The sequence below is a fragment of the Eumetopias jubatus genome, unplaced genomic scaffold (genome assembly GCF_037043125.1).
Source record: "Eumetopias jubatus isolate StellerSeaLion01/CBP00866 unplaced genomic scaffold, mEumJub1_p1.0 scaffold_9, whole genome shotgun sequence".
NCBI classification, from domain to species: Eukaryota; Metazoa; Chordata; class Mammalia; order Carnivora; family Otariidae; genus Eumetopias; species Eumetopias jubatus.
In genome coordinates this window covers 118771962-118796273 of record NW_028274815.1, presented here as the reverse complement: position 1 = coordinate 118796273, position 24312 = coordinate 118771962, and the positions used below count along the sequence as shown (strand labels likewise).

At 58.9% G+C, this 24312-nt stretch overlaps 1 protein-coding gene across 3 annotated transcripts in view; it reads right to left on the bottom strand.

The window, feature by feature from the left end:
* Positions 1 to 2401: 2401 nt before the first annotated feature.
* Positions 2402 to 24312, bottom strand: part of SRC (SRC proto-oncogene, non-receptor tyrosine kinase) — a 62752-nt gene continuing 40841 nt past the window's right edge. For all 3 annotated transcript variants that reach the window (XM_088026768.1, XM_088026767.1, XM_088026769.1), the window contains 12 exons: positions 23178 to 23345; positions 22064 to 22321; positions 20392 to 20491; positions 12957 to 13055; positions 12681 to 12784; positions 10762 to 10911; positions 9252 to 9407; positions 7264 to 7443; positions 6038 to 6114; positions 5202 to 5355; positions 4928 to 5059; positions 2402 to 4635 (listed from right to left, as the gene is read on the bottom strand). In XM_088026768.1, coding sequence (XP_087882894.1) covers positions 4427 to 4635; positions 4928 to 5059; positions 5202 to 5355; positions 6038 to 6114; positions 7264 to 7443; positions 9252 to 9407; positions 10762 to 10911; positions 12681 to 12784; positions 12957 to 13055; positions 20392 to 20491; positions 22064 to 22313 — 1611 coding nt within the window. In that variant the 5' untranslated portion in view covers positions 22314 to 22321; positions 23178 to 23345 and the 3' untranslated portion in view covers positions 2402 to 4426. The remainder of the gene's footprint in view (positions 4636 to 4927; positions 5060 to 5201; positions 5356 to 6037; positions 6115 to 7263; positions 7444 to 9251; positions 9408 to 10761; positions 10912 to 12680; positions 12785 to 12956; positions 13056 to 20391; positions 20492 to 22063; positions 22322 to 23177; positions 23346 to 24312) is intronic.

Genomic DNA, 24312 nt, shown 5'->3' with positions numbered 1-24312 from the left:
CCCAGCTCCGTCTCTGTGTTTCTGTCTGGCTCTGTCAGTCTCCCTTTGTCTCTCTGCAAACCACAGCTTTTGGGAGCCCGCGATGGAAAAATGGGAAGAGATGAGATGAGAGAAAATGCAGACAATGGACCTCGTGGGTGTGTGTGTGCACGCGTGTGTGTGCGCGCACGTGCCTTCAGCACAGGGTCTGGTCAGAATTTCATGAGGGAGTGAGGAGATGAAAGGAGCAGAGCCACAGCCTGGGAGGCGGCAGGGAGCAGGGGGTGCACGTGCCCCACACCCTGCACACCCCACACACACCACACACACCGCACACGCACGCACACACCACGCACACCGCACACACCGCACATGCATGCACACCCCGTACACGCACGCACACACCACACACACCGCACATGCATGCACACCCCGCACACGCACGCACACATCACACACCGCACACACCGCACATGCATGCACACCCCGCACACGCACGCACACACCACGCACACCGCACACACCGCACATGCATGCACACCCCGTACACGCACGCACACACCACACACACCGCACGTGCATGCACACCCCGCACACGCACGCACACATCACACACCGCACACACTGCACATGCATGCACATGCATGCACACCCTGCACACCCCACACACGCACGCATACCCCGCACACCCTGCACACACTGCACACACCGCACATGCACGCATACCCTGCACACCCCGCACACACACACACACACACACACTGCACATGCACGCACACCCCACACACCGCACACCCCACACACACTGCACATGCACGCACACCCCGCACACCGCACACACCCCACACACACATGCACCCCCCACACATGTACACACACCCCTCACACGCACGCATACACCAGACACACCACACGCGCTGGAGGGGCAGCAGTGGAAAGGAGGCTGGTGAAACCACGGAGAGTGGAGGCAGGGGGTTGCTGAGAAAAACACACCCGGCACGGAGGGCCTGGCACAGAGACGCAGCCGGGCGCGGGAGCTCACACCTCCACATGGGCCACGGCTGCCCCGGGGCCCCGGGCAGATCTTCACTACGAGTCTTCCACATGAATGTCTGACTGAACGGGCCAGCAGCCTGCAGCCAGAGCCGGTGACTGTGAGCCAGAGCACGGAGAGACAGACAGACACACTCTGAGAGAGAGAGAAGGGGACACAGAGGCCAATGGGCAGAGACCAGACGACAGCCCCACGTGGACACACACACAGACACGTGCCCCACCCTCCCTAGGTGTTCACGCGATCCACACAAATCCGTGCACACACAGCTGGAGAAAACAGACACACTGGCTTCATACCCCATTGATACCCAGGTACACACTCGCCCCAGGAGCCTGCAGGCTAGCACACACCCTGGACATGTGTGTATACAGACACACACAGCCCTGGGCGAATAGATGCCCAACCTCCCAATCACGCACCCATGTGAACAAAAGGTTCACACAGCTAGACACACAGTCCTGGGAGCCCAGACTCACAGACAACCCACACACACCTACACAGACGCCCATGAGTCAACAGGCCCACGCACATACCCACATGAACACGAAGGCACACACGTCCTAAGCACACACTCCCAGGAGCAAACAGAAGACACAAGCCACAAACATCCGTGCTCCTACGCTCCCAAGAGCTGCACACACCCATGGAGTCTCTGGGTGTCCATTCTGACCTGGATACTAGGGGATTTGGCTTGTGAAAATACCACTGCAGAGAGAAATGTCCTAATTTTGGTGAAATTTGTTTTTGATTAGACCATTATTACAGCCAGAGGTGACACACAGATACATGTATGATCTGATGTAAAAGAAATTTCTTCATATAGACTGTTGCCCAGAACTACCCACCCAGTTGTGTCCCTTCATGGTGGGGGGGAAAGGGAGGAGAGGAAAGGTCTTTGGATTTTTCTCTAGGGAAGCCGGGACTTTGGGGGCTCCAGCCCCACCCCAGCCCAGCACTCCTGGGAAACACACAGCGCACACAGACACATCTCCCCTTAAACACGTCCGCAACCCCACACAGGCCCGACGGTCCCACCCGGCCCCCAGAATGTCGACTGCCACCACCCACCCAGGGCATCTGAGTCCCGAACTGCTCACGCTTTGGGAGTCCTGGCTTCCCCGGGAGCGTGCCAGACACGAGCCAGCCTTCTGCCAGATGCACTCCCTCCCTATGCAGGTGCAGGCGCGCGCACTCGGCCACGTTCCGAAGTGGCTATCTCCAATCTGATCATGTCTGCCCCTGGCCTAGAGCCCTCTAGCCACCAGTGTGGCCTGAACAAAGGCCCCCTGACCGCAAGCTGTCCTCACATCCCACCCCTCTCACTCTCTAGCACACGGGAGATGCTCAATAAACCATTGGCCAAACTTTGAGGTCTGTTTGTGTTTAATCAGACAATATGCAAAGTATTTACAACCAATTCTGGATCCCCCCTCCCCCCCAAGCCTGGGCCGTGAAATGCGAGACCCCCAGGCCCCGCCAGAGCTGGGGGTCCCCTAGGCCTCTGCATAGTCATCTGAAATCTACAAAACACTGTTTATTTAAAAAAAAAAAAAGAAAGAAAGAAAGAAAGAACAGTATTAGGACACCTTATACAAAGGGCCCCGGGCACCTGGAAGGGGGCTTGAGAGCGCACCGGGGTAAGCAAGCCCAGGTTTGACTGGGACGGACAACAGACTTGGGTCATAAACACGGATGAAAGGAAAAGTTGAAATTTCATGGGCAGGCCCCGCGTGGCCTCCCTTCCCGCTGGCGGAGCCCGGCTGGCTCGAGAACCCCTGGCAGCAGGAGTGTTATTGCTCTGATGGGGGGCTGTGGGGGAAATGTACATGTCTGGGGAACAGAGCAGGGGAGTGTTCTTACATGTTAAATATGGACACACATGGAGGAACACACACGTGCACACACAACACACATACACACACAGAGGGGCCCTTGGCAAAAGGCCCACAAACCGTCAGCCACCCCTTTTAAGGTGGGCACACTGAGCTCAGAGAGGAGCCACCACATACCCTAAGGCTAAACACCAGAGCGAAGGCCGGCACGTCTCCGGACGCCCTCGCCTGGGCTCACCAAGTGATGCCAGGCCACAGGGTCTGGAGCAGAGCAGTTACAGAGACCACGGCCACCCAGGAAGGCAGACACTGCAGCCCAGAGAGGACACAGGGGCCACCTGAGGTCCCACAGCCAGGTCTGGCGCCTGGCAGTGGACGCTCATCTTTTCCCACCCCAGCATTAGGTACTCCTTTCCCTACTCGTGAGTTGAGGGGTGCCACCTTGGGGAGGAGAGCAAGCGCCAGGCATTGAAATGACACAGGACACACTAGGGAAAGGAAGACCAGGGGTTCCCTCTTGAGGCCAGGGCCTCCCAACCACTTGGATCTTCTATTTCTGTTTGATTGCCTCCAGAGCCCGGGAGCTCACTCTCTTTCATGGCTGGCTAGCTCCGAGGATGAAAAACCACTCACATTCTGATTGACATCTGCTTCCCAACACCTGCCTCGTCACCCCTCATTCCTAGCTCTGCCCTCCATCCACCTCCACTCTCTTCCGGCACAACAGCCCCACCAGGCAGGCAGCGACAGCAGGATTCTGTCTGTTATCTCTAACTCAGCCTCGGGCCCCTGGTTCCCTGGGCTGCCCCAGTCTGTCCATGATGCCTCCAAGGACAATCCTGTTGGTCCCTGAGGAAGACAGAGGGAGCACCGGGTTCCGAACCCACCTCAACCCTGAACTGCTCTGTGGTCTTGGGCAAGTCCCATCCCCTCTCTGGACTGTTTCCCCATGGGTACTATGAGGACAAGGAATTGGTGATCTCTAAGGGTCCCTTGGGGGAGGTGCCCACCCTACCCACCGCCATGAAGTCAAGCTACACCTCAGCTGCCCAAGCCTGGGAGCCCACGGCAGAGGGGTCTGGACCCAGCAGCTTCCACCAACAGGTGTTTCAGAAATGGATGGCAAGGAAGCAGGGTGGCAGGCAGGCCAAGGGCCGGGGGCCCAGCACTCCTCTTTGGAAAGGCTCTTCGGCCAGCTCTGGAGGCAGACCGGGGGGGACACGGAAGTGGGAAGGGGCCAATGCAAGGAGCAGGTTGAGGCTGGGAAAGGGTGTCCTCAGTCCGTCCTTCTTCCCGCTTCCTCCTGCTGAGCCGCACAGAGCTCCAGGAGGGAAGGTTGGGAGGACGCAGTCACGAGGCCAGCCTTGGACCCTGTCCTCAGGGCCGCCCCGAGCCCCAAGCCCTTCCGTGCCACAAAAGAGGGAGAGGCCTCCTCACTGGCGATTCAGCCCCACAGAGGAGATCAATGCGGGCAGGCGGAGGGAGTCAAGACCTCCATCAGGGGCCACCCAGCCCGGGATCCAAGCCGAGAAGCCAGTCTGGCCCTATAGCCTGCCCCCTATAGGTTCTCTCCGGGCTGGTACTGGGGCTCGGTGGATGTGAAGTAGTCCTCCAGGAAGGCCTGCAGGTACTCGAAGGTGGGCCGTTCCTCTGGCTCCTTCCGCCAGCACTGGCACATGAGGTCGTGCAGGGACTCGGGACACTCGGGCGGGCAGGGCATCCGGTAGCCACGCTCCACCTGGTCCAAAACCTCACGGTTGACCATCCCTGTGGGAGGAGGGAAGCATGAGGAGACTGGCTCCGGTGAGGAAAGTCAGGTCGGGGCAGGAATGTGAGGGCAACAGAGAGGGCCTCCCGCCCAGGATGGCGGGTGTAACCATGGGTAAGTCGCCTCCCCAAGGCTGAGAGCCCTGACCAGAGAGCCTCCCTAAGATCAGCTGCTCACACTCTTTCTTATACAGATGGGGAAACTGAGGCCTGGGAAGGGGTGTGACTTGCCCAAGGTCACCAGGGCAGAGGGGTTCAGGGACCAGAGATGGGGCACGGGGAGCCCTCTTACCAGGGTAGGGCACCCGTCCCTTTGTCGTGAGCTCCGTCAGCAGGATCCCAAAGGACCACACATCTGACTTGATGGTGAACCGGCCGTAGAGGGCCGCTTCTGGAGCCGTCCACTTGATGGGGAATTTGGCACCTGCAGCAGGGAGAAATGTCAGGGGAGGCTCAGTAGAATGTCAGGATGGCACTGCCAGGAGGTACCACTCTCATCCCCCACTGGACAGATGCAGGAACAGGCTCGGAGAAGGCCAGACGGCCCTGGCCCAGACCCTGCCCACCTTGCCGGGCCGTGTACTCATTGTCTTCGATGAGCCGAGCCAGCCCAAAGTCAGCCACTTTGCACACGAGGTTCTCTCCAACCAGGATGTTGGCAGCACGGAGGTCCCGGTGGACGTAGTTCATCCGTTCCACGTAGGCCATGCCGGAGGCGATCTGCAGGCAGAACCCCAGGAACCCGGCTCAGGGACCACCCCAGTCCCTGCACCACCACCCCCCGGCACCGGGTCACCCTACCCTTCCCAGTCTTCTGGCTAGGGAAGTCAGCTTACAATAAACACCGCTGGCACAAAATGCAGGACCAGTGCTCAGCAGAAAGAGGAAACGAAGGACAAAGGGCAAGGGCAAAGGGGAAACACAGACAAGATCCAGCCCGGGAAGCAGGGCGACCGTGAAAAAGAGGCCCCAGAGGCCCCACAGATACGGATGAGTGCCAGGCCCTCGCTGCTGTCCTGAGTCCCCTCTCTGAACCTGTTTTCTCATGTCAAATGGCGGGACAGCCATTCCTACCTCCCCTGACTAGGATAAGGATTAATGAAGAAATGATTGTTGAGCACCACCTACAGCAAGCAAGTACGAACGCATGTTTGTTGAGTGACTAAATAACCTTTACAAAGAAAATTGAGGCCTGAGGTCCCACAGCATGTCACTGACTTCTGATACCCAGCGAAGGGCTCTTTTCTCCGTCCAGTAATAAATGTGGTGGGATCAGAGAGCATGGAGGGGCAGTCAAGGCAGGCCACCTGAAGGGGGCCCTCGAGAGGCCAGAAGTGGCTGAGCTGGGTGGGACTGAGTGCTCTAGGGCCAAGGCTGTGGGACGTGGGAGGGGCTGACTCACCTGAGCAGCCATGTCCACCAGCTGAGGCAGCCGCAGGTACTTGCCTGTCTCCCCCTTGAGAAAGTCCAGCAGACTCCCTGGACAGAGAGAAAGCAGCACTAGCCCCCGCCCTGTCCCCCCGGGGCCAGGAAGCAGTGTCTCCCCGATCCCGTCCACCAGGCAGGCCAACAACCAGGCTTTAAGCGGCACAGCCGATTTCACGCAAACCCACCTCTGTATAAAGTCTCGCTCAGCGTCTGTCACTCAGAAGGCAAAGCAGGATGGGAAACAACCAAATGTCTCCCTCCGGGAGAACAGAAACTGTGGTCAGTCCCTATGACGGACTACTACTACCCAGCAATAGAGAAGGGACAGACTACAGATACGTGTGACAAGAACGAACCTCAGATGTAAAAGATGGCACATGGGAAGTTCTAGAATAAACACACCTATGATGACAGAGAGCAGGAGATATTGCCTGGCTTTAGGGCTGGAGGGTACTGCCTGCACGGGGCAACAAGGGAGCCTTCTGGGGTGATGGAGAGCTCCTGTAGCTTGACTGCCCTGCACAGCGCAACAAGCGAACCTTCTGGGGTGATGGAGATCTCCTGTAGCTTGACTGCCCTGCACAGGGCAACAAGCGAACCTTCTGGGGTGATGGAGATCTCCTGTAGCTTGACTGCCCTGCACGGGGCAACAAGCGAACCTTCTGGGGTGATGGAGAGCTCCTGTAGCTTGACTGCCCTGCACGGGGCAACAAGCGAACCTTCTGGGGTGATGGAGAGCTCCTGTAGCTTGACTGTCGTAAGGGATACCCAGAGTGTCCTGCAACTGGACACTTAAAATGGTGTATTTTATCACTTGTAAATTATGCCTCCAAAAAGCAAATTTTGAACAGTTTACTTAATTTAAGAATTAAGGACAGGTTAAGCCAGGGCCTTGACCTATAAGTGGCTCAGCTTGGAGGGGTGGGGGACTTCCCTTTCAGCTGCAGAAGGGCAGGTGGCGTTGGAAAACCAGCCAACTGGGGGAGACAAGGTGCATTGTGGGAAATCATTAAAAACAAAAGAACATGAGAAAGACATACCCTCGGTATGACTTTCCATTGACATGACAAGTTGGCTCTATTCCATTCCATTTCTTTTAAAAAAACGTACAGTCTAGACCTGGGGGGACGTGAAGCGCGTCCCCTCCTGCCCAGCAAGGAGCTGCCCCGCGCATCTGTGCGCCGGGCACTCGGGCCTCACCCTTGCTCATGTACTCCGTGACGATGTAGATGGGTTCCTCAGACACCACTGCGTACAGCTGCACCAGCTTCTCGTGCCTCAGTTTCTTCATGACCTGGGCCTCCTGCAGGAAGGCCTCCGGAGACATTGTGCCTGGCTTCAGGGTTTTGATGGCCACCCTGGTGGTTCCATTCCAGGTCCCTGTGGGGGCAAGGGGTGCAGGCTGCCTCAGTGAAGGCCCCCCCTATTCCCATCCCACAGGGACCCAGATCTGCCTGCCTGGGAACCAGTTTGGCTTCTGGCCGGCCTAGCCAGAATGTGACAAGTCCCACCGAGGCCCACAGGACCCTCCACAGGAGGCTATGACAAGGGTTAAATGAGTTTCTGGTACACGCTCAAGAAACTGCAGCTGCTGAGCTGTTGTCAGTGCTGTCATCAGTAGGAAGGTCCCCAAAAGCAGCACATCCGCCTAAGAGATGGAGGATCATGGCTCCAACTCAACTGCTCTCTCCTGAGGGACCACGTTCCTTCTGGGCAGCACACGGAGGATGAGCCAGGAGTTAGCAAATGAACGGGGCTGGGGACGGGAAGCAGAGCGGGCCTCGGAACAAAGCCGGCGCCAGCGAGAGGCTGTCTCAAGCCATGCTCTCTAAAAAGTAAGGCCCGGATCAGGCACACGAGGACTTGGAGGTCAGACTGGCCGGGGTTGGACTCCCAGCTCTGCCTCCTGACAGCAGTGAGACTGTGGGGCGGTCAGTTCCCTCCTCCCGGCCTGTTTCCTCACCTGGAAAATGCAGACGCTGTCGTGTCTCCCTGTGGGGCTGTTTGAGAATCAAGTGAGATTTTAGGCACTGGGCCCAGCCCGCTGTGAGGGCTCCGTGAATGACAGCCACACTTGTCATTTGATTATTATCTGGGCTTTCAAACTGTGAGGCCTTGGGGGAAGCCGTCGGCTAGGCCGGCGTGTTGAGTCCGAGTTCTTGTGCCAGCTGGACCCGAGGTCCTTTGATGAGTGGCCTGGGACCCATTCCTCCCAGTCTCTGGGCCTCCACCTGAGGGCCGGGGCCCAGGCCTATCTCTAGGGCCCGCGCAGCACAGGACGTCTGGGGATGTGTATCTGGCACTTCCTGAGACCAGGGATGAGCCCCTGGAACATCCCTCTCCCCTCTCCACAGCTCAAAGCCAGCACCGCCCCTTTCCTGACTTGGTCTGACCTCCAGCCTGCAGGCCTTTGTCCCTGCACGGCCTTCCACCCAGCAGCCCTCTCTGCTCTCCCCCGAAGGGAGGAACATGGGGACAGTGATGCCGAGTGCACGCCGTGGCCTACGTGACGGCACACGGTGACTCCTGGCGGAAGCCACGGGCTTCCACCCGTCATGCCTACCTCGCACCAGCCTCCCCGATCCCTCCGCATCAGGAGGAACCAGGCAGCAGAAGGGGGCCTGGGTTCTGTCAGGGCCGCATGGTGTTTGTTTTCAAAGACAGTTTGCCGTTTCTCCAGGGTTAGACAGGAGATCATTAACAGGCCCAGAACATGCCAGACCCTGTGCTTCCAAGCACTCCCTCTGTGAGCTGAGGCTTCTCTTCCCACGGCTGACGCTAATGTGTGGATGCACGCTGGGCCAGCATTCTCTCACACCCCACGGGTGGGTCCTCTTATCCCCAGCCCCATTTTACACTGAGGAAGATAGACTCAGAGTGGAGCCACCTGGCCCAGACCACACAGCATCTTCAGGGAATCGCGATGCCCAGCCCCGAGCAGCTCTTGGCAAACAAGTGCCATAGTCTGCAGAGGTGTGGGGGAGCTCCACATTTAAAATAGAGCCCACTGTTCAGCAGAAGCAACTGAGACTCGTGGTGGTGAAGCGGCAGGGGCAGGCCGCGGGGGCAGGCCACGGGTGCCCCGAGCTGTCCCAAGGGATAGACACCTGTCTGGTTCTCAGATAGGGACACCAAAATCCCCCCAAGGGGACCATGGTTTCCTCTGGGGGGCAGGGGCAAGGCCTTACCCATCCACACCTCTCCGAAACAGCCCTGGCCCAGCTTGACCTCCAGCCGCAGGGACTCCCGAGGGATCTCCCAGGCATCCTTGGCCAGGCCCTGAGTCTGGGGCTTGGACGTGGGGCACACAGTGGTGAGGCGGTGGCACAAGCCGTCAGCATGTTCTGAAGACAGAGGCGGGGAGGTAGAGTTCAGGCACGGCATCTGCCCGGGGGCCTCCCTGTCCCATGGTTATGACATACGCATGGTATGCATGCAGGCTCCAGGGACACATGGGATGCCCTCGAGGCCAGGTACCCACACCTGAGTGTCACGCACCCTCATCCCACACAGGCCACACTGCCTCACGCATCTGCTCACAGAGTTATTCACTCATTCATTCATCAGACTTTAAAGGGTGGTCATCTCGGTGAGTTCAGTGGAATCCTGCCCTCAGGGAGCTCCCAGGGCTGGGGGAGCCCAGCCTCCCTTCATCACCTCCCAGGGCCACGAGTGTGACGGAGGAGAGCAGTGTGTGCAACAGCAGAGGGGCTGGATGGAGTCTTGGAAGGCTTCCCGGAGGAAGTGGTACCTGAGCTTGGCGCTACAGGAGAGGAAGTAGTTGACTAGGGACCACCACTCCAAGCAGAGGGCACACTGCCTCATGCACGTGCAAAGGCCCTGAGAAAGAACAAACCTCCGGGTTGCACGAACGGAAAGGAGGCCAGAGGGGCTGCAGGAGAGTGAATGGGGGGCAAGGGGCCCTGGGTAAGGCAGGGAGGCCAGCGAGGCTTAGAGCAGCCAAGGCCTCAGAGGCCACGTGGGGGTCTTCATCCTGAGACTCCCAGGTAATCTCTGGAGGGTTTTGCTGTCGGGGAACAGTGTTCAGAATGAACCGTACAATGACAGCCAAGGGGGCAGAGGGGTGGCAGGGGGTAGAGGGGTGCGGAGGCCCAGCTGACAGAAAAGGAGGTGGCACAGGATGGGGAGTAACTGGCGCTCTCAAGCTAGGCCACACCTGCACACAGAGGCCACGGCCACAGCCACGCGGGCACCCACAGAGACCCACGCACATGAAGACACACAGACCTTTGACCCTTCGGTGCCCCCAGGGAAGCCCTGAAGGGTCCAGATACTGCACGCATGCCCACCCCCAGGACCTGTGCCCCTGTGTGTCCCGGGAGCCCTCGCCCTGGCTCCTGCCCCCCACCCCAACCCCGTGCTTCCTCCTTCTGTTGCAGCCCAGGCTAGCCGACCCCTCCTCTCCCAGTAACCGGTTCAGACTGGTCCTAGGGCTGCAGAGACAAACCGGCCTAAGCCCCCTCCCTTCCTTCGCTGCTCCCCAGCCAGCTCCGGGGAAGAGAAGAGGAGGGTGGGCGTGGTGGGGGGAGGGAGAAAGAAAAAGGAGGGGCGGTGGGGGGAGAAGGAGCCCCACACTCCAGGATCACAGAAGCCCCAGCCCGTGTTGGCCCCAAGCGCCCCCCACAAGAGCCCTGGGAGGAGGGCAGAGCCCCCGCCCCGCGCCTGCCAGGCCCTCACTGGAGTAGTAGGCCACCAGCTGCTGCAGGCTGCTGAACTGGGTGCGGGAGGTGATGTAGAAGCCGCCGCTGTCCAGCTTGCGGATCTTGTAGTGCTTCACGTTGAGGCCCTTGGCGTTGTCGAAATCGGACACGGAGAGGCAGTAGGCACCTGCAAGGCGGGCCCAGAGAGGAGCAGTGACCCCCACGCCCATCACCCCCCACCCACCCTTCCAGGCCACAGCGCTAAGTGCCCTTCTGTGCCTGCCCAACGCAGGAGGACAGGGAGGCCAGAGCGGCAGCCCCAGCCCAGGGCAGAGCCAGGGCCGGTCAGCCAGGTCTCTGAGCCCCCAGCCCTGGGGTGGCCATCAAGGCGGGGCCCAGTGAGCCGAGGGGCCCCTCATCGGAGACCCTCCCCATGCCACTCTTGGCCCTGGCAAGACCTCTGAGGCTGAGGGTATATCCCAACTGGGTGACCCGGACAGGTCGCCTGCCCACTCTGGGCCTGTTTCCTCTTCTGCACAACAGGACGACTCTCAGGGATGCCAGAAAGTTCTGAGACCACATGTAAGAGGGCCTGGCACATAGTAGGTGCTCAATAAATGTTTGCCAGGAGCCGGGAATGGCCCTAGTGGGTTGTGTGTCCCTGGCTTACCTGCTTCCACTCTCACAGGAGCACTCTCTGTGCCCCACACCTTCCTGCACATCCCGGGCTCAGGCATGAGCGGGTGGTCGGCTGAGGCTGCGGCATGGGCAGAAGGCCACGTGCTGGGTGTGGCCTACAGGCCGCCAAGGGTAAGAGGAGCCAGCCCTGGTGGCCTCCTCCCCCCTTCCTCTCTTGAGCCTGGAAAAGCTTTTGGCTGGAAAAGTTTCCTCCTGCCTAGCAGCCCTGGCTAGGAGCCCCTGTTAACCTGAGCCCAAGAGATCTGAGCCTGGGATCGAGGCTTCAACAGCCAGAGAAAACCCATTTCAGCAGGTAGGGTACAGCCCCCACAGCCCATGGCCCTCCAGGGAGTGCTCAGGTACGGGTTACCATCTCCAGTGTAAAGAAGGGGAAAATGAGACCCAGAGAAGGAAAGCGGCTAGCCTCAGGTCACCCAGCAAGTCAGGCACACAGGACTGTAACCAGGTCTCTAGAGCCTGCATCAAGCAACCATGACTAACAGATGGCCCAGGCCACGTACACGTAGACGTCTGCAGCCTGAGCCGAAAGCCAGGCCCAGCCCACATGTGTCCGTGCACGTGTGTCCCATGCTCACAGCGGGACACACTCCCCAGGCCCCCAGGCACGATCCACTCCCACACGGCAACACCCAGACAACTCCCACTCCACGTCCACACACACGCCTGGACTCACACACAGCCTGCACGGCCACACAACTGCTCACAAATGCACACCCACGACACGGACGCTCTGCTTCCCATCTCCCGCTGAACCCCAGGCCCACAGGACATGGCCCGGCTTTGTTTCCACTTGCAGAGGGGCTAGGGAGAAAGGGGGTGGCCCGTGTGCTCCAGCTGGGGGAGGGGCAGAACAGGGACCAGGACTGCTGGGGGAGGGCAAAGCCGGCTCCTCGCACCCAGCCCAGCTCTAGCAGCCTCTGGAGAGGGAGACGGAGAGGGGCCTACTTCATCAGCACTCACCCTGGGAACAAGTCTTTTGCTGTGTGACCCTCAGGCCTCCCGACAGCCTGTGCCCACACGTCATCTGAGGAAACTGAGGCCAGAGAAGCTAAGTGTCACGGCTTGCTGCGTCTCTGGCCACCCCAGCTAGCTCAGTGTTCCTCAGATGTAGCTCCCTGCCTCTGATCCCGCCACTGTCTCTACCTGGAGGGCTCTTCCTACCCTACTCCAGGTACCACACTCCTATTCATTCCACAATACCCAACTCAAACAACCCACAAAGACTCTGTTCCCACTGGCCAGCAGGAGTGCTCCTACCTTTCGTGGTCTCGCTTTCTCGCACTAGAAAGGTCCCTCTCGGGTTCTCCGAATTGAGCAGTAACCGCTCTGACTCCCGTCTTGTGATCTTGCCGAAGTACCACCTGGGGCAGGAGGAAGGAGAGTGGTGTTGGTGATCTCGGCTTCCATCGACCCGCTGCGCCTCTCTAGGATGTGGCTGGGGCCCTAGGCAGCCAGACCACCCACTCCAGCCCAGGAGACAAGCTCCCAACCAGCAGGGTGGGGGGCACACGGGAGACCAGGCTGCGTACTCACTCCTCGGCCTGGATAGAGTCGGAGGGCGCCACATAGTTGCTGGGGATGTAACCCGTCTGTCCCGTGCTGAGCGAGTGGGCCAGCCACCAGTCACCCTCTCTAAGGAGGGGGAGAGGGAAGGAGCAAAGGAGAAGGAGCCATCAGCGGTGGGCCCCAATGTTGCAATCTTCACAGGTGCTGTGCTCGGGGTCCCCAAGGCCAAGTGAGGCGCTGGGAGCTGTGGGGCCAGCTTGAGTCTCGTGCTGCCAGGCCACGTTGGCCTGGGATTCTTTCTCACCCCAGCCCAGATGCCTCTTGGCCCAAGCCGACTCAGACGGACTTTGTCCAGGACTGTGGCAGGACTGAACTTGGTCAGCCTTGAGGCCTAAATTCACAGGGGCAGAGTCCTCGGATGGGAAGTAATCTGCTTCCCCTTCAGATAGACCGAGCCGTCTCCAGATGCCAAGAGCTGTCTCGGGAATGAGGGAGGGAGCTCCCTGTCTCTGGGAAGCAAGCAAGTTGTAACAGGAGAGATGATTCCTGCCTAAGATAGATGTCAAGTCAGATCTTCGAAGCTTCCCCAAGCCCTGAGATTTGGAAGTGGGTGAAACCTGGGTGGAGGTAGGGGGTGGTCCTTTGGGGGCTTGGTGACAATCCAGGCACTAACCCTGCCAACTAGAGCAATGCTTGCCTTTGTCACAAACCACTGGCCATCCCTAAGGGAGTCCTCGGCTGAAAACTACAGGCCTCCTTCTGCAGCCTACCCATCTACAGGGGAAACTGAGGCCAAAGGGGGCTGGGACTTGCCCAGAGTCACACAGAGTCATGTCAGAGGGGCTGAGGTGGCAGAGCCCCAATGCCCAGGGCACTTCTACACTAATTGCCCCGTGAGGAGGAGATGGGGACAGGGGCAGAGGAGCTCCCCGCACGGTCGGGTCCCCTGGGCCTGGGTGGGAACGGGGAGGGGGCAAAGTACCTTTGCAGCCATCTGAATGTGAACCAGGTCTGGCTGGAGCGGGGGTCCAGAGACACAGAGGAGAGAGGAGAAAGCGAGAGCCCAACAGGAAAGAAGAGGCAGAGATGGGGGTGGTGAGAGAGAGAGGCAGGAAGAGCAAGGAAGAGAGCAGGAGAGCAGGCGGTGCTGGGGGCCGGGGACAAGCCACAGAGGCCTCACATCCAAAGCAACCAAAGGGGACGGGGGTGGGTCCAGGGGGAGTGAGGGGAGGCCAGTGGGAAAGGCTGCCTGGGAAATAGGGCTCAGCCCCCCTCCATTCCCACCGTGCAGATGGGAAGATGAGCCAGAGAAGAAAAGGCCTCTGCTCAAGGTCACACAGCCAGGCCCAGGATCCTGACTCCCAGATCAGAAGGAATCTTCCCCTACAGGGTACACTGGGGCCTGAGAGCTTGCGGAGCTTCTCGCTCCAAGGCTGCCTTTGGACCTCACCATGACCGTGACCCTGAGAAGACACATAGCAAGCAGGATGTGCTCCCCCTTCCTCACTGCCAGGGCCCAGAGAAAGAGGCCCTTGCCCACAGTTGCACAGTCTGGCCCTGAACCCGGATTCCTGGCTCCTGGTTCTTCTGAGCTGCCTCTGACATATTCTTCAGCCCATGGGGAAGATAGAGAAGTTGAGGCAAGGGGAAAGCAGGCTGGGAGAACTCTCCAAAGACTGGTCAGAGTACAGGTGAGCACCCAGACCTGGGGGCTCAGTGGGGTGGCTCGAGGCTGAAGCAGAGGGTAGAGTGCTTCCGGAGAGCAAAGGGAGCGTGCCTGGGGCTGTGAGGAATACCCAGCCGTGCAATTGCTGCACGCACGCTCAGGCAGGGCCACGAGCTCACATGGCGGTCTCTGCTGGAGAGGGAAGGCTCTGGAGTAAGGCGGCAAGGCCAACCTCAGGGAAGGCCCTTGGAAGCCCAGGACCACCATCCATCCCCCTGTTGTGCAAACACCTGGGGGTGTCCACATCTGTCTGTCCCATGTGATCCTCAAGGCCACCCTGTGAGGAAGGCAGGCCTCAGCCCCCAGATGAGGAAACTGTGTTTCAGAGATGTTGAGGGACCAGCCCAAAGCCACACAGCACCCAGGCTGGAGTAACCTAGTACTTTCTTTGTAAGGAAACTGGGGCATAGAGTTGGGCAAAGACTTGCCCAAAGCTACAAAGCAAGAACTCAAGTCACAGGGAACAGCTGAGATCTTCCAGTCAAAGCCTTCATTTCACCAATAGGAAACTAAGGCACAGAGAGGGGGGCAGTGATTTGCCGAAAGCCACACAGCAAATCAATGGCAGGGTAAGGGTGAGAACCAGGGCCCGAGTGCCCACAGCCAGACACAGCAGGTCCTCCTGGACCCCTGCAGCTTCCCCAGGCCACTCAGAGGCTCAGAGACCCTCAGGAGAGCCAGGGGAACCTAGAGGAGGAGGCAGCAGGGCTGGGGGCAGGAGACTGGGCCAAGATCTAGGTCAGAGGCTACAAAACCAGACAGATTGATAAAGCCACAGTCTGCAAACTGGCCAGCCTCTGGGGAGCCTCCATCCATGCACTCAGAGGGGAAGGCCAGCAAGGAGCAATGTGCCCAGAGGCCAGCCAAGCAGGGCCCCAGAATCAAGGCGGGACGGGGGGAGTGGTTCAGCCCTGCTGACATTACCCAGACTTCAGCCAGCAGATCCTCCAGCTCCCTGACATGTGACTTTGGGGTTTCAAGTCCAGGTTTGGGGTCTTACTTAGTTCACAAGGCAGGGATGAGGTGTACCACAATCTCACAATGGACCCAAGGTCCAACCCTGACCTGGCCCCAGCGTGAGAGATGTCTAAGAGCTTGAGCTCCAAGAGTCAGACCACCCTGCACACCATCCCGCTCACCACCTGCAGGCTACGTGACCTTGGCCCTGCCTCTGCTTCCCCACCTGTAGGATGGGGATATTCACGCCTCCCTCCAAGGATATAAAATACCAGCACAGGGCCTGGCACAGAGTTGGGGCTCAATGTACATGAGCTGTTAGTACCTTGATTTGGCTTAAAAAAGAAAAATAATTAAATCTGTGTCTCTATGGTGCCCCTCCCCACTCTCCAAAATGTTTTTAAAAACCAAAGCAACAAAATTAAATAAATAAATAAATACCAAAGCAGCTCAGTCCCAGTCTCCAGGAAGGATTTGCTGTGTGACTTTGGGCAAGTACCCTACCTTCTCTGGGGCTTAATTTCCTTGTCTATAAAAAGGAAATAATATTGGCAGACTCTCCCTTGCAGGCAAAGTGTATAAATCAGTCAGCAGCAAGGCTTAGGGTCAATGAAGATAATCAAGGTGGCCATCATCTAGGCCCACCTGTGAAATGGGGCTGTCAAGCCATATCATCCTATGTCATTGGCCCGGGAGGCTCAAACCCACCTTGGGTAGCTGCCAAGGGTGGGGGCTGGTCCCCCATGAGGGGCCCCATAGCTTCCATGATGGGTCCAGTCCGGCAGGGACACCAACCTAAGCCCAGACTTGGAAGTAATCTATCCGGCTGAGCCGATTTACTACATCTAGCACCTTCCAGCGGGGGGTGGGGGGTGGGTGGCTGGTCCTTATCAAATGGACAGGAAGAAGGGAAGGACGGAAGGGAATGACAAACATTCCCTGCCCCACCCCTCTCCCTCCCACGTGCGGCCAGCAGAAAAGCACTGGACGGGGAGTCCTCCAGCTACAGTTTTATATCCCAACCGCTGTTCACTAGCTATGTGACCTCATACTCTTTTGGGACCTAATCCTTGAGCCAGCCAGCCTGGCCTGTGGATCAGGGGTATGGCAGCTTCAGAACCTGGGAAGTTATTCTGGTTTGGTCCCTTGGGTTGTTGGGACTGGTCACAAAAGCACTTTGCGGACTGCAGGCAAGCCAGGGTTCCCTGAGGCCTGGGCACATGGTCAGTGGGGAGGCAGCACCAGGGGAGGTTGTGTGAGGAGGGTAAAAAGGTAACCCTTGCCCTGTGGTGGGAAGTGGAACTGGAGTACCCGGAACGAGGGGGGAGACATCAGCGCCTGCTGGACGGCTCCCCGAAAGAGGTTGCTGGAATCCGGGTAGGAGGAAAGGGCAGTTTGGGGAGCAACCCAGAGTCAGACCCAGAAGGGTCCCGACTCCTAGAGACTCAGACACCAGGGCTGGGGGCTCAGGACAGTCGGACGTCAGACCCCGGTGGGCTTCCTCAGACCCAGGCCACATAGCACCTGGGATTCTGGGACCCAAGGCCATTTGGCATGAAGATCCAGGGAGCAGGGTCTCCAGGCCAGCTCCTGTGAGGACCCAGGCCCAGAGCCAAACCCTAACAACAGACAGGCTAGTCCTTAAGCTCTCCCTGTCCCCAACACCCAGCCCAGCCACAGGCTAGCCTCAGGAAGTCCCTCACTCGGGTCGGGCCGGGGCTGGTGGCAGGGGTGGGAGTAAATCATGGGCCCTAAGCAATAATGGAGGTAGGACATGCAGGGTAGTCCCTGGGTGGCTATGAGGCCTGAACACCTCAAATTTGGGTGACTCATCTGTTACTAAGTGCCCCCGGCCCCCCTATCCCTCCCCTTGCTCTGGTGCCCCACCTCTACCACCACCAGACTTGTCAGGCAAAGGGGTGCCTGAGCATTGTAATGGGGACAGAGCTCCCGGTGCCCCTCTCAGTCATGGCGCCTCACTGCTACCCAAGGGCTTCCCATGGACAGGACTCAACCACTTGCGGGCCCAGGCCTGGCCCAACACCCTCAGCCCTACTTGGAACACAGGAAGAAGGGAGGGGAGGGGCCAGACAAAGGATGGGGAGGACAGCCCTCTGGCTCTAGGTGAAAGAGGCAGAACCTAAGCTTCCAGAGCCTTCCCTCCCACCACACCCTGTTTGCTCAAGCTGTGTCCGCAGCCTGAGGTGCCCTTCCCATCACCGCTGGTAGAGACTCCCCTGAAGCAGGGGCCCTTCCCTCCCCCTGGCTCCTCCGGCCCTGGGTAGGAGGGCCTGCCCGCCCCTCCCAGCTCTGCCACCACCAGCTGTGCGACCTCGAACAAGTCACCTCACCTCCCGGGGCCTCAGTTTCCTCCTGTGCAAAGTAAAGCAAATCAGAGTTTCCACCTGCTGGGGCTGTGGTGCCACATAAATAAGGCGCCCACACGACAGCAGGTGTGGGGGCCGATTACTAGTCGTTCATCTTGCTCGGCAACACCAGGGACGCAGCCTGCGCTGTGCTGAGCAACAGGTGATATGGGGATCCACGAAGGTGGCAGATCCGAGAGCAGCCCCCCGGGAGCTCCCGGTCTGGGGGAGGCAGATGCAAACCGCTGGAACCGCCAGGGCACTGAGCGGCACTAGGACTCTGACACGCCAGGGGCGGAAAGATGGGGAGAGATCTGCTGCCCGAGTTCCCATCCCGGCTTTGCCACCTGCTAGCTGTGTGACCTTGGTCAAGGGCCTTCACATCTCTGAGCCTCAGTTTCCTCACCTGCAAAAGGGAGACAGCCCCTCCCCCGTCACCAGAGCCCTGGCAGGATTGCATCAAGGAGTAAATACGAGGACATGGGTAGAAACGCCTGGCACAGCACCTGGCACCTCTTTTCCCTTTTGCCTCACAGAGCAGGCCGTCCTGAGCTGGATCTTGAGGGGTGAATAGGAGTTTGCCAGGCAGAGACGGGAGAAAGGTGTTTCAGGCAGAGGGAACAGCATGCACAAGGGTAGGGAGGCATGAACGAGCAAGACGCACTTGGAGTTGCTGATGTCCAACCTCCTTAGCCAGGCCTTTGAGGACGCTCAAGGACCAATTCGACTCTAACCTCAGCACCTCTGGCCTCTCCATAGCCCTGAGGGCATCCCGCCTCCTCCAGCCCTGCACCCTCCCGCAAGCTGCCCCTCTCAGGGGACTGCCTTCCCCCCACTTCCACCGGCCACAGACCATCACTGTCCTTCCTTCGAGGACTTGCTTGAAACTTCCAGTCCCTGCAGTCCCCACCAGCGGGGGGCACACAGCAGGGACCACAGGCCCGAGCCGACCCTGGCCCTGCCCTCTGCCTGTCACTGGGTCTGGACCGGAGCCGGGCCCCCGGCCACGCTGGCTCCGGGAAGGCCCCTTCTCCACCCGGGGCCTCACCGGGCCGGCACTGGACCCTGCATACAGCTGGCTGGCGCTCAGCGGAGGCCGACTGGTCAGGACGGAGAGCGGCCGGGCTGGCAGGAAGGTGCGTGGGGAGGAGGCATGATATGGCGCGTGAGAAGGGGATGACCGGACCCTCCCCAACCGCTGCCCAGGGTTAAAGTCAGGACCTGGTCACACTGGTTGGGGGCAGGGCCTCAGCTGGGGAAGCTGGAGGGGGGCAGCCAGGGGAGCCAGGATCCACAGGCAGGGACATGCAGTGGAGGCACATGCAGACAGCAGCCCCACCCCCCCTTTAACCAGCAAAGCCCCCCGACCCCGGCCCGCCACCTACGGAGTGTGTACACACCTGACATCCACCTTCCTCCTAAGGGCCAGCGAGAGAGAAGCAGAGAGAGGGAGAAGCTGAGAGGGGGAGAAGCAGAGAGAGGGAGAAGCTGAGAGGGGGCCGGAGGGAGCAAGCAGGAGCCAGGAATTGGGGGGGGGTCCAACTGAGGATGAGGGGGTACAGCAGGCCCTGCCAAGGCAGCAACGCAGCAGGTGCTGAGCTCTGCCCTGCCCTCTGTTGGCAGTGCCTGCAGGAACAACCCCCTGCCCCACTGAGCCGCTCCCCACCCCTCACCCCTGGGCATACGGCCCAAAGCCTGCAACCACCCCCCCATGACAGGCATTGCGCCCCACCCCCGGTACACTCCTGACAGGGAAAGGAGAGGAGGAAAGAGGAGAGGAAGGACCCCCACCCCATGGCTAGGGCTCTACCCATCCCTCACTAGTTCATTCCGCCCTGTCTCTGCTCCCCTGCTCACAGGGGCCCCAGAGCCAGCTTGGCCCTAGGATGCCCCACCCCATGGCTGGAGACTCTGGAGGTGAACCAGACGTCCATCCCAGTTATAACCCCCCTCACGCTGAGCGCCCAGTATGGGTCCTCTGTCCCCTCCCAATTTGGGCCCCACCCCCTGCAGCTAGAGAAGGGCTCAACCAGCTGCCCCAGGCCCTCCAACCCCAGGTCCCTAAAGAGGGCACCTCTGAGGGCACAGCCTCCAGCTTTAGGCCCTGTTTTCTGCAGTCCCGGGTCCCAGGTCCAGTCCTACCCTGACCACGTGCCCCTCTGTGAGGTCTGGGATGCTGTGTTCTATTGAGTTACTGAGCCCGGATCCCTGCCCTGGGAGCCCTGACCAACACCACCAGTCTCATCTCCCACAGGCTCAGGACTATTCCCTGGACCCCGGCCAGCCTTGACACTAGCCATGTCGGCTACCCATCGTGCTGTCCCTGGCTCTGGGATGCTCAGAAGTGGCTCTGGCCCAAGACCAGGTCCAGGGGATAGGGTCCCAAGGAAAGACGGGGAAGGGGGTCACTCACGTGTTGTTGACAATCTGGAGCCGCTCCCCTTTCTTGAAGGACAGGTCGGTCTCTGTCCGAGACTCATAGTCATAGAGGGCCACAAAGGTGGTCACTCCACCTGCAGAGAGGGGTGGGATTTGTCAGAATGGCCAGGGCCACAGCCCCAAAGAGGGGTGCACAGGAGGGTTTCCCACAACCGTCACAGCCCAGCCCAGAGGCGAGGTCACCTTTACGGGGGTGGCCTGCAGCGTGTCCACCTGCGTGCGCGTGTCTGGGCAGCCCTGTGAGGGTGTACGGGAGGCGTGTGCATCTCCTCACATGTGAATGTGCCCACTGGGCTCTAGGCGATCCTGAGTGTTGGCTTCGGTTGAGTGCCCATCTTCCCCACAGACCCAGAAGCCCCCAATAACAGGCATCTTTGTGTTGTTCCCAGAGTCTGGCACACAGTAGGTGCTCAAGAAGCAACCGTGGGTGAATGAAGGACTCTGCGCCTGGCTGGGCTGTCCTGTTTCTCTCTGTGTGACTAGGTACTTCAATGTACCTGGGGAGATCTTGGCTCCAGGTACTGTCCCCTCAAAGAGGCCCTCTCTGTCCCCCATTTTAACCACAACCTTCACCCGACGCACTCCCCAAGACCCCTCCCTGCCCTTTTGTTCCTTCCTGGCAGCCCCACCTTCGAACACGCTACACATTTTATAAGCCTTGCTCTGTTTTTCTCCCCCATGCTCTGCATACTGCCGTGTCCCCAGCACAGAGGGGCCCCACGAATGAATGGGTGTGGGTCTGTTCCTCTCACTTGGGGGTGTGTCTGTGTCTAAGGCATCCACGAGTGTCCCTGTGTCCCTGTGTGTCTGTGTGTGCTCACAGCACGTGTGTGCATCTGTGGGCCTCTGGGTACCGGTGATGGTGTTGCTAGCAGAGCCTGTGTCTGTACCCTGTGTGTGTCTTTGAGGGGCTTCTGACGGCCCGCCTGTCTTAATCTGGGAGTATGAGCTTATGTGTGCATTTATGTTTGTATTTGTGTGCGTCTGCATGGTTGTGTGTCTGTGCCCATCCATGTGTCCCTAAGCGGGTCTCTATGTACATGGCGTGTCTGTGAGTATCTCTGATGGTGTCTCCAGCTCAGCTTGTTTAAGTGTCTGCATAGGTATCTTAGGAGCTGCTGACTGTGCGTGTGGCTCTTTGTGTGTCTCTGGCACCACATTGGCATCTTTCTCGAAGCATCCCTTGCCTAGGGCCGCCATACCCCCGGAGCGCCAGCAGAGGGCGCAAGGGCGCATCGCGGCGCTGGGCCGGCCCCGAGGACCAGAGAACTCCCTCCTAACCTCCCTTGCCCCCTCTGCCACCCAAGGCCTCCTGACCCATCTCTGGGCTGACCAGAGCAAAAAGCAAAGCCTCAGACCCGGTCCCCACGCTGCCCTGAGCAAATAGCCCCTTGACCCTCTGGGCCTCAGCTCCCCACTACAGTCCCATAATATCTAGATCCCTTTATGCTCCAGATTCACCCTCAAAGGCAATGGATGTGCACCGTATTTTCCAGTTTATAAAGCCCTTCCCCACCCACCGCCTCCAGGAAACTCCCAACAGTCCCCAAACCCAAGAAACCCATAGACTCTTCCCCTTCAGCGAGAGAAGCAGCGGCAGGGAGAGGCCCGGCCCACAGGCACCCACACTCCCAAGGCCCACTGACCAGCCAGCGGCCCCGCCCTCTGCGGGGAGGTGACTGTGTCTGAGGAGTTGAAGCCCCCGAACAGCTTGGGCTCAGCAGCTGCGGAGGGGAAGGCCGTACTGGGGCCTCGGTGGCCATCAGCGGAGGCTGGCTTGCTGGGTGTCTGTGAGGTGGGGAAGGCACCCCCGCCGCCACCGTGGGTGTTCTCAGCAGGCTCCAGGCTGCGGCGCCGTTGGCTGGCATCCTTGGGCTTGCTCTTGTTGCTGCCCATGGTCCTGGCTGGAGAGGAGAAAGCATCCTGGGGTGAAGGACTGCTGGGCCTGGGCCCTTTAAACAGTCTCCACTCCCCCACCCATTCTACAGATGAGGACCCTGAGGCCCAAAGAAGGGTACTAGCCTCTTTGGGTAACTTAGACTTTCAGAGCCTCAGTTTTTTAATCTGTAAAGTGGGGATAATGATGGAGCCCATAAATGATTTCCTTGGTACAGGGCCAAGCACAGAAGAAATGACTCATAATCAGTAGGCCCAAACTCCCCCACCTCCCCCTGAGTCAGTTTCTGTCTGTCATGGGCAGGGACAGTATCTGAGTCATGTCTATATCCCAGGCACACAACTCATAGGAGAGGGCTCGCTGAGGATTTGCTGAGCAAATACATGACTGACTGAAATGGTCTCACACCAGGGTGAAAGGTGCTAAAAACTGCAACCAAGGCAGGGATACAGCAGGAGGCTGGAAGAAGGAGAGATGTCTGGGAGCTCACCCCAGCCACAGGACCTTCGCACATGCTGTTCCCTCTGCCTGAATGCTGTTCCCCGACCACTTCACAAGAATAACTCATGCCTCTGGTTCTCAGCTCAAAAGTCACCTCCTTGGGAAGTGTTCCCCAAATCCTTTCTGGTCTAAGTCCCCCTGACTTTTGTACCTCTCCTTGATAACACGTGGCTCAGAAAAAGGAAATTGAAAGCTCTCCAGTGATGCCCACCACCCTGCCAGCCCCTTTTGCCTCCTACCTCCCAATCCACAGATCCTGGTTGGCCCCAGCTCCCAGTGAGCCTGGCTAGGGTCTTCCCACCCATCATGGCCACCCCTCCCCACTCCCTCATCCTGGCAGCCCTGATGGGTCATCACCTCACCTGGTGGAAGGCAGGGGCTGTCCCAGAGGATCTGGGAAGCAGCCTGAGGTCTCAGCACGAACACCTGGTGTGGAGTCAGGGGTCTTGGACTAGAGGCCCTATTCCACTTCTCCTGGCTATGTGACCCTAAGCAACTCACTTCCCTTCTTTGGGCCTCAATGTCTTCATCTGCAAAACAAGGATAAAGCAGATTTCTCAGGGCTGTTGTATGGATATGATTAGAAAGAGACATCGCCATGGCTGACTCTTGGGTCACAATTTATCAGGCTCTGCCTCTGAAAGTTCCAATGCTAAGAGCCTCTCAGACCTTCCCTTCCTTCAACCCTCCCAAAGCATGCTATGAGCATGTGCAAGGCAGGGTATGACACGGTGGTTAAGGGTGGGCTCTGGAGCCAGACTCCCCAAACTCAGATCTCACCTTTACCCCTAATCAGCTGTGTAACCTCAGGCAAATGACTTAACCTCTCTGTGCCTTATTTCTTAATCTGGAAATGATGGGGTCATCGGGGTCCCTGGTAAGTGAACAAGGTAAGTACTCTACCACATCAGCTATGATTACTACTGTGTAGTTCTAGACATATTGGCAAGATGGGTTTGGAATATTCTCCAGGGAATGCTGGAGGCCCTGGAATCAGTCCAGAATTTCCTCTGGGAACCCATGGATGGGGAAAAGCGCTCTTGACTGGTTGAGGCCTTAGGCAAGACTACTGGCCCTGAGCAACAAGCCCAGCTCTGCAAGCTCTCCTCCCTACGGGAACCTTAGCAGTTCCTGTGCCCCCTGGGCCTCAGGCTGACGGGCTGCACAATGTGGGCATGGCCTGCATGCTCCCTGGGGACCATCCAGCTCAGAATGTGGGGCTGGGGAGGCCCTGAGGAGACCTGCTCAACAGCCCAAGGGATCACCAGGGCCTCCTGAGGGACAGGCCAAGAGGCCTGGGGACAAAGAAGACCAATTTCTATGCAATCCAATCTACTGGGGTCATATCAGCACTCACACAGTCAGTGTCCCGTGGGTCCTACTGACCCAGTTACCCGCAGCCCCAGGCTTGATGGAGGCTGGGCCCCAACCACTGTATTCCCTACCCAATGGCTCCCTGGTATAGCATTCATAGCACTGACTGTGCAGCAGGTGATA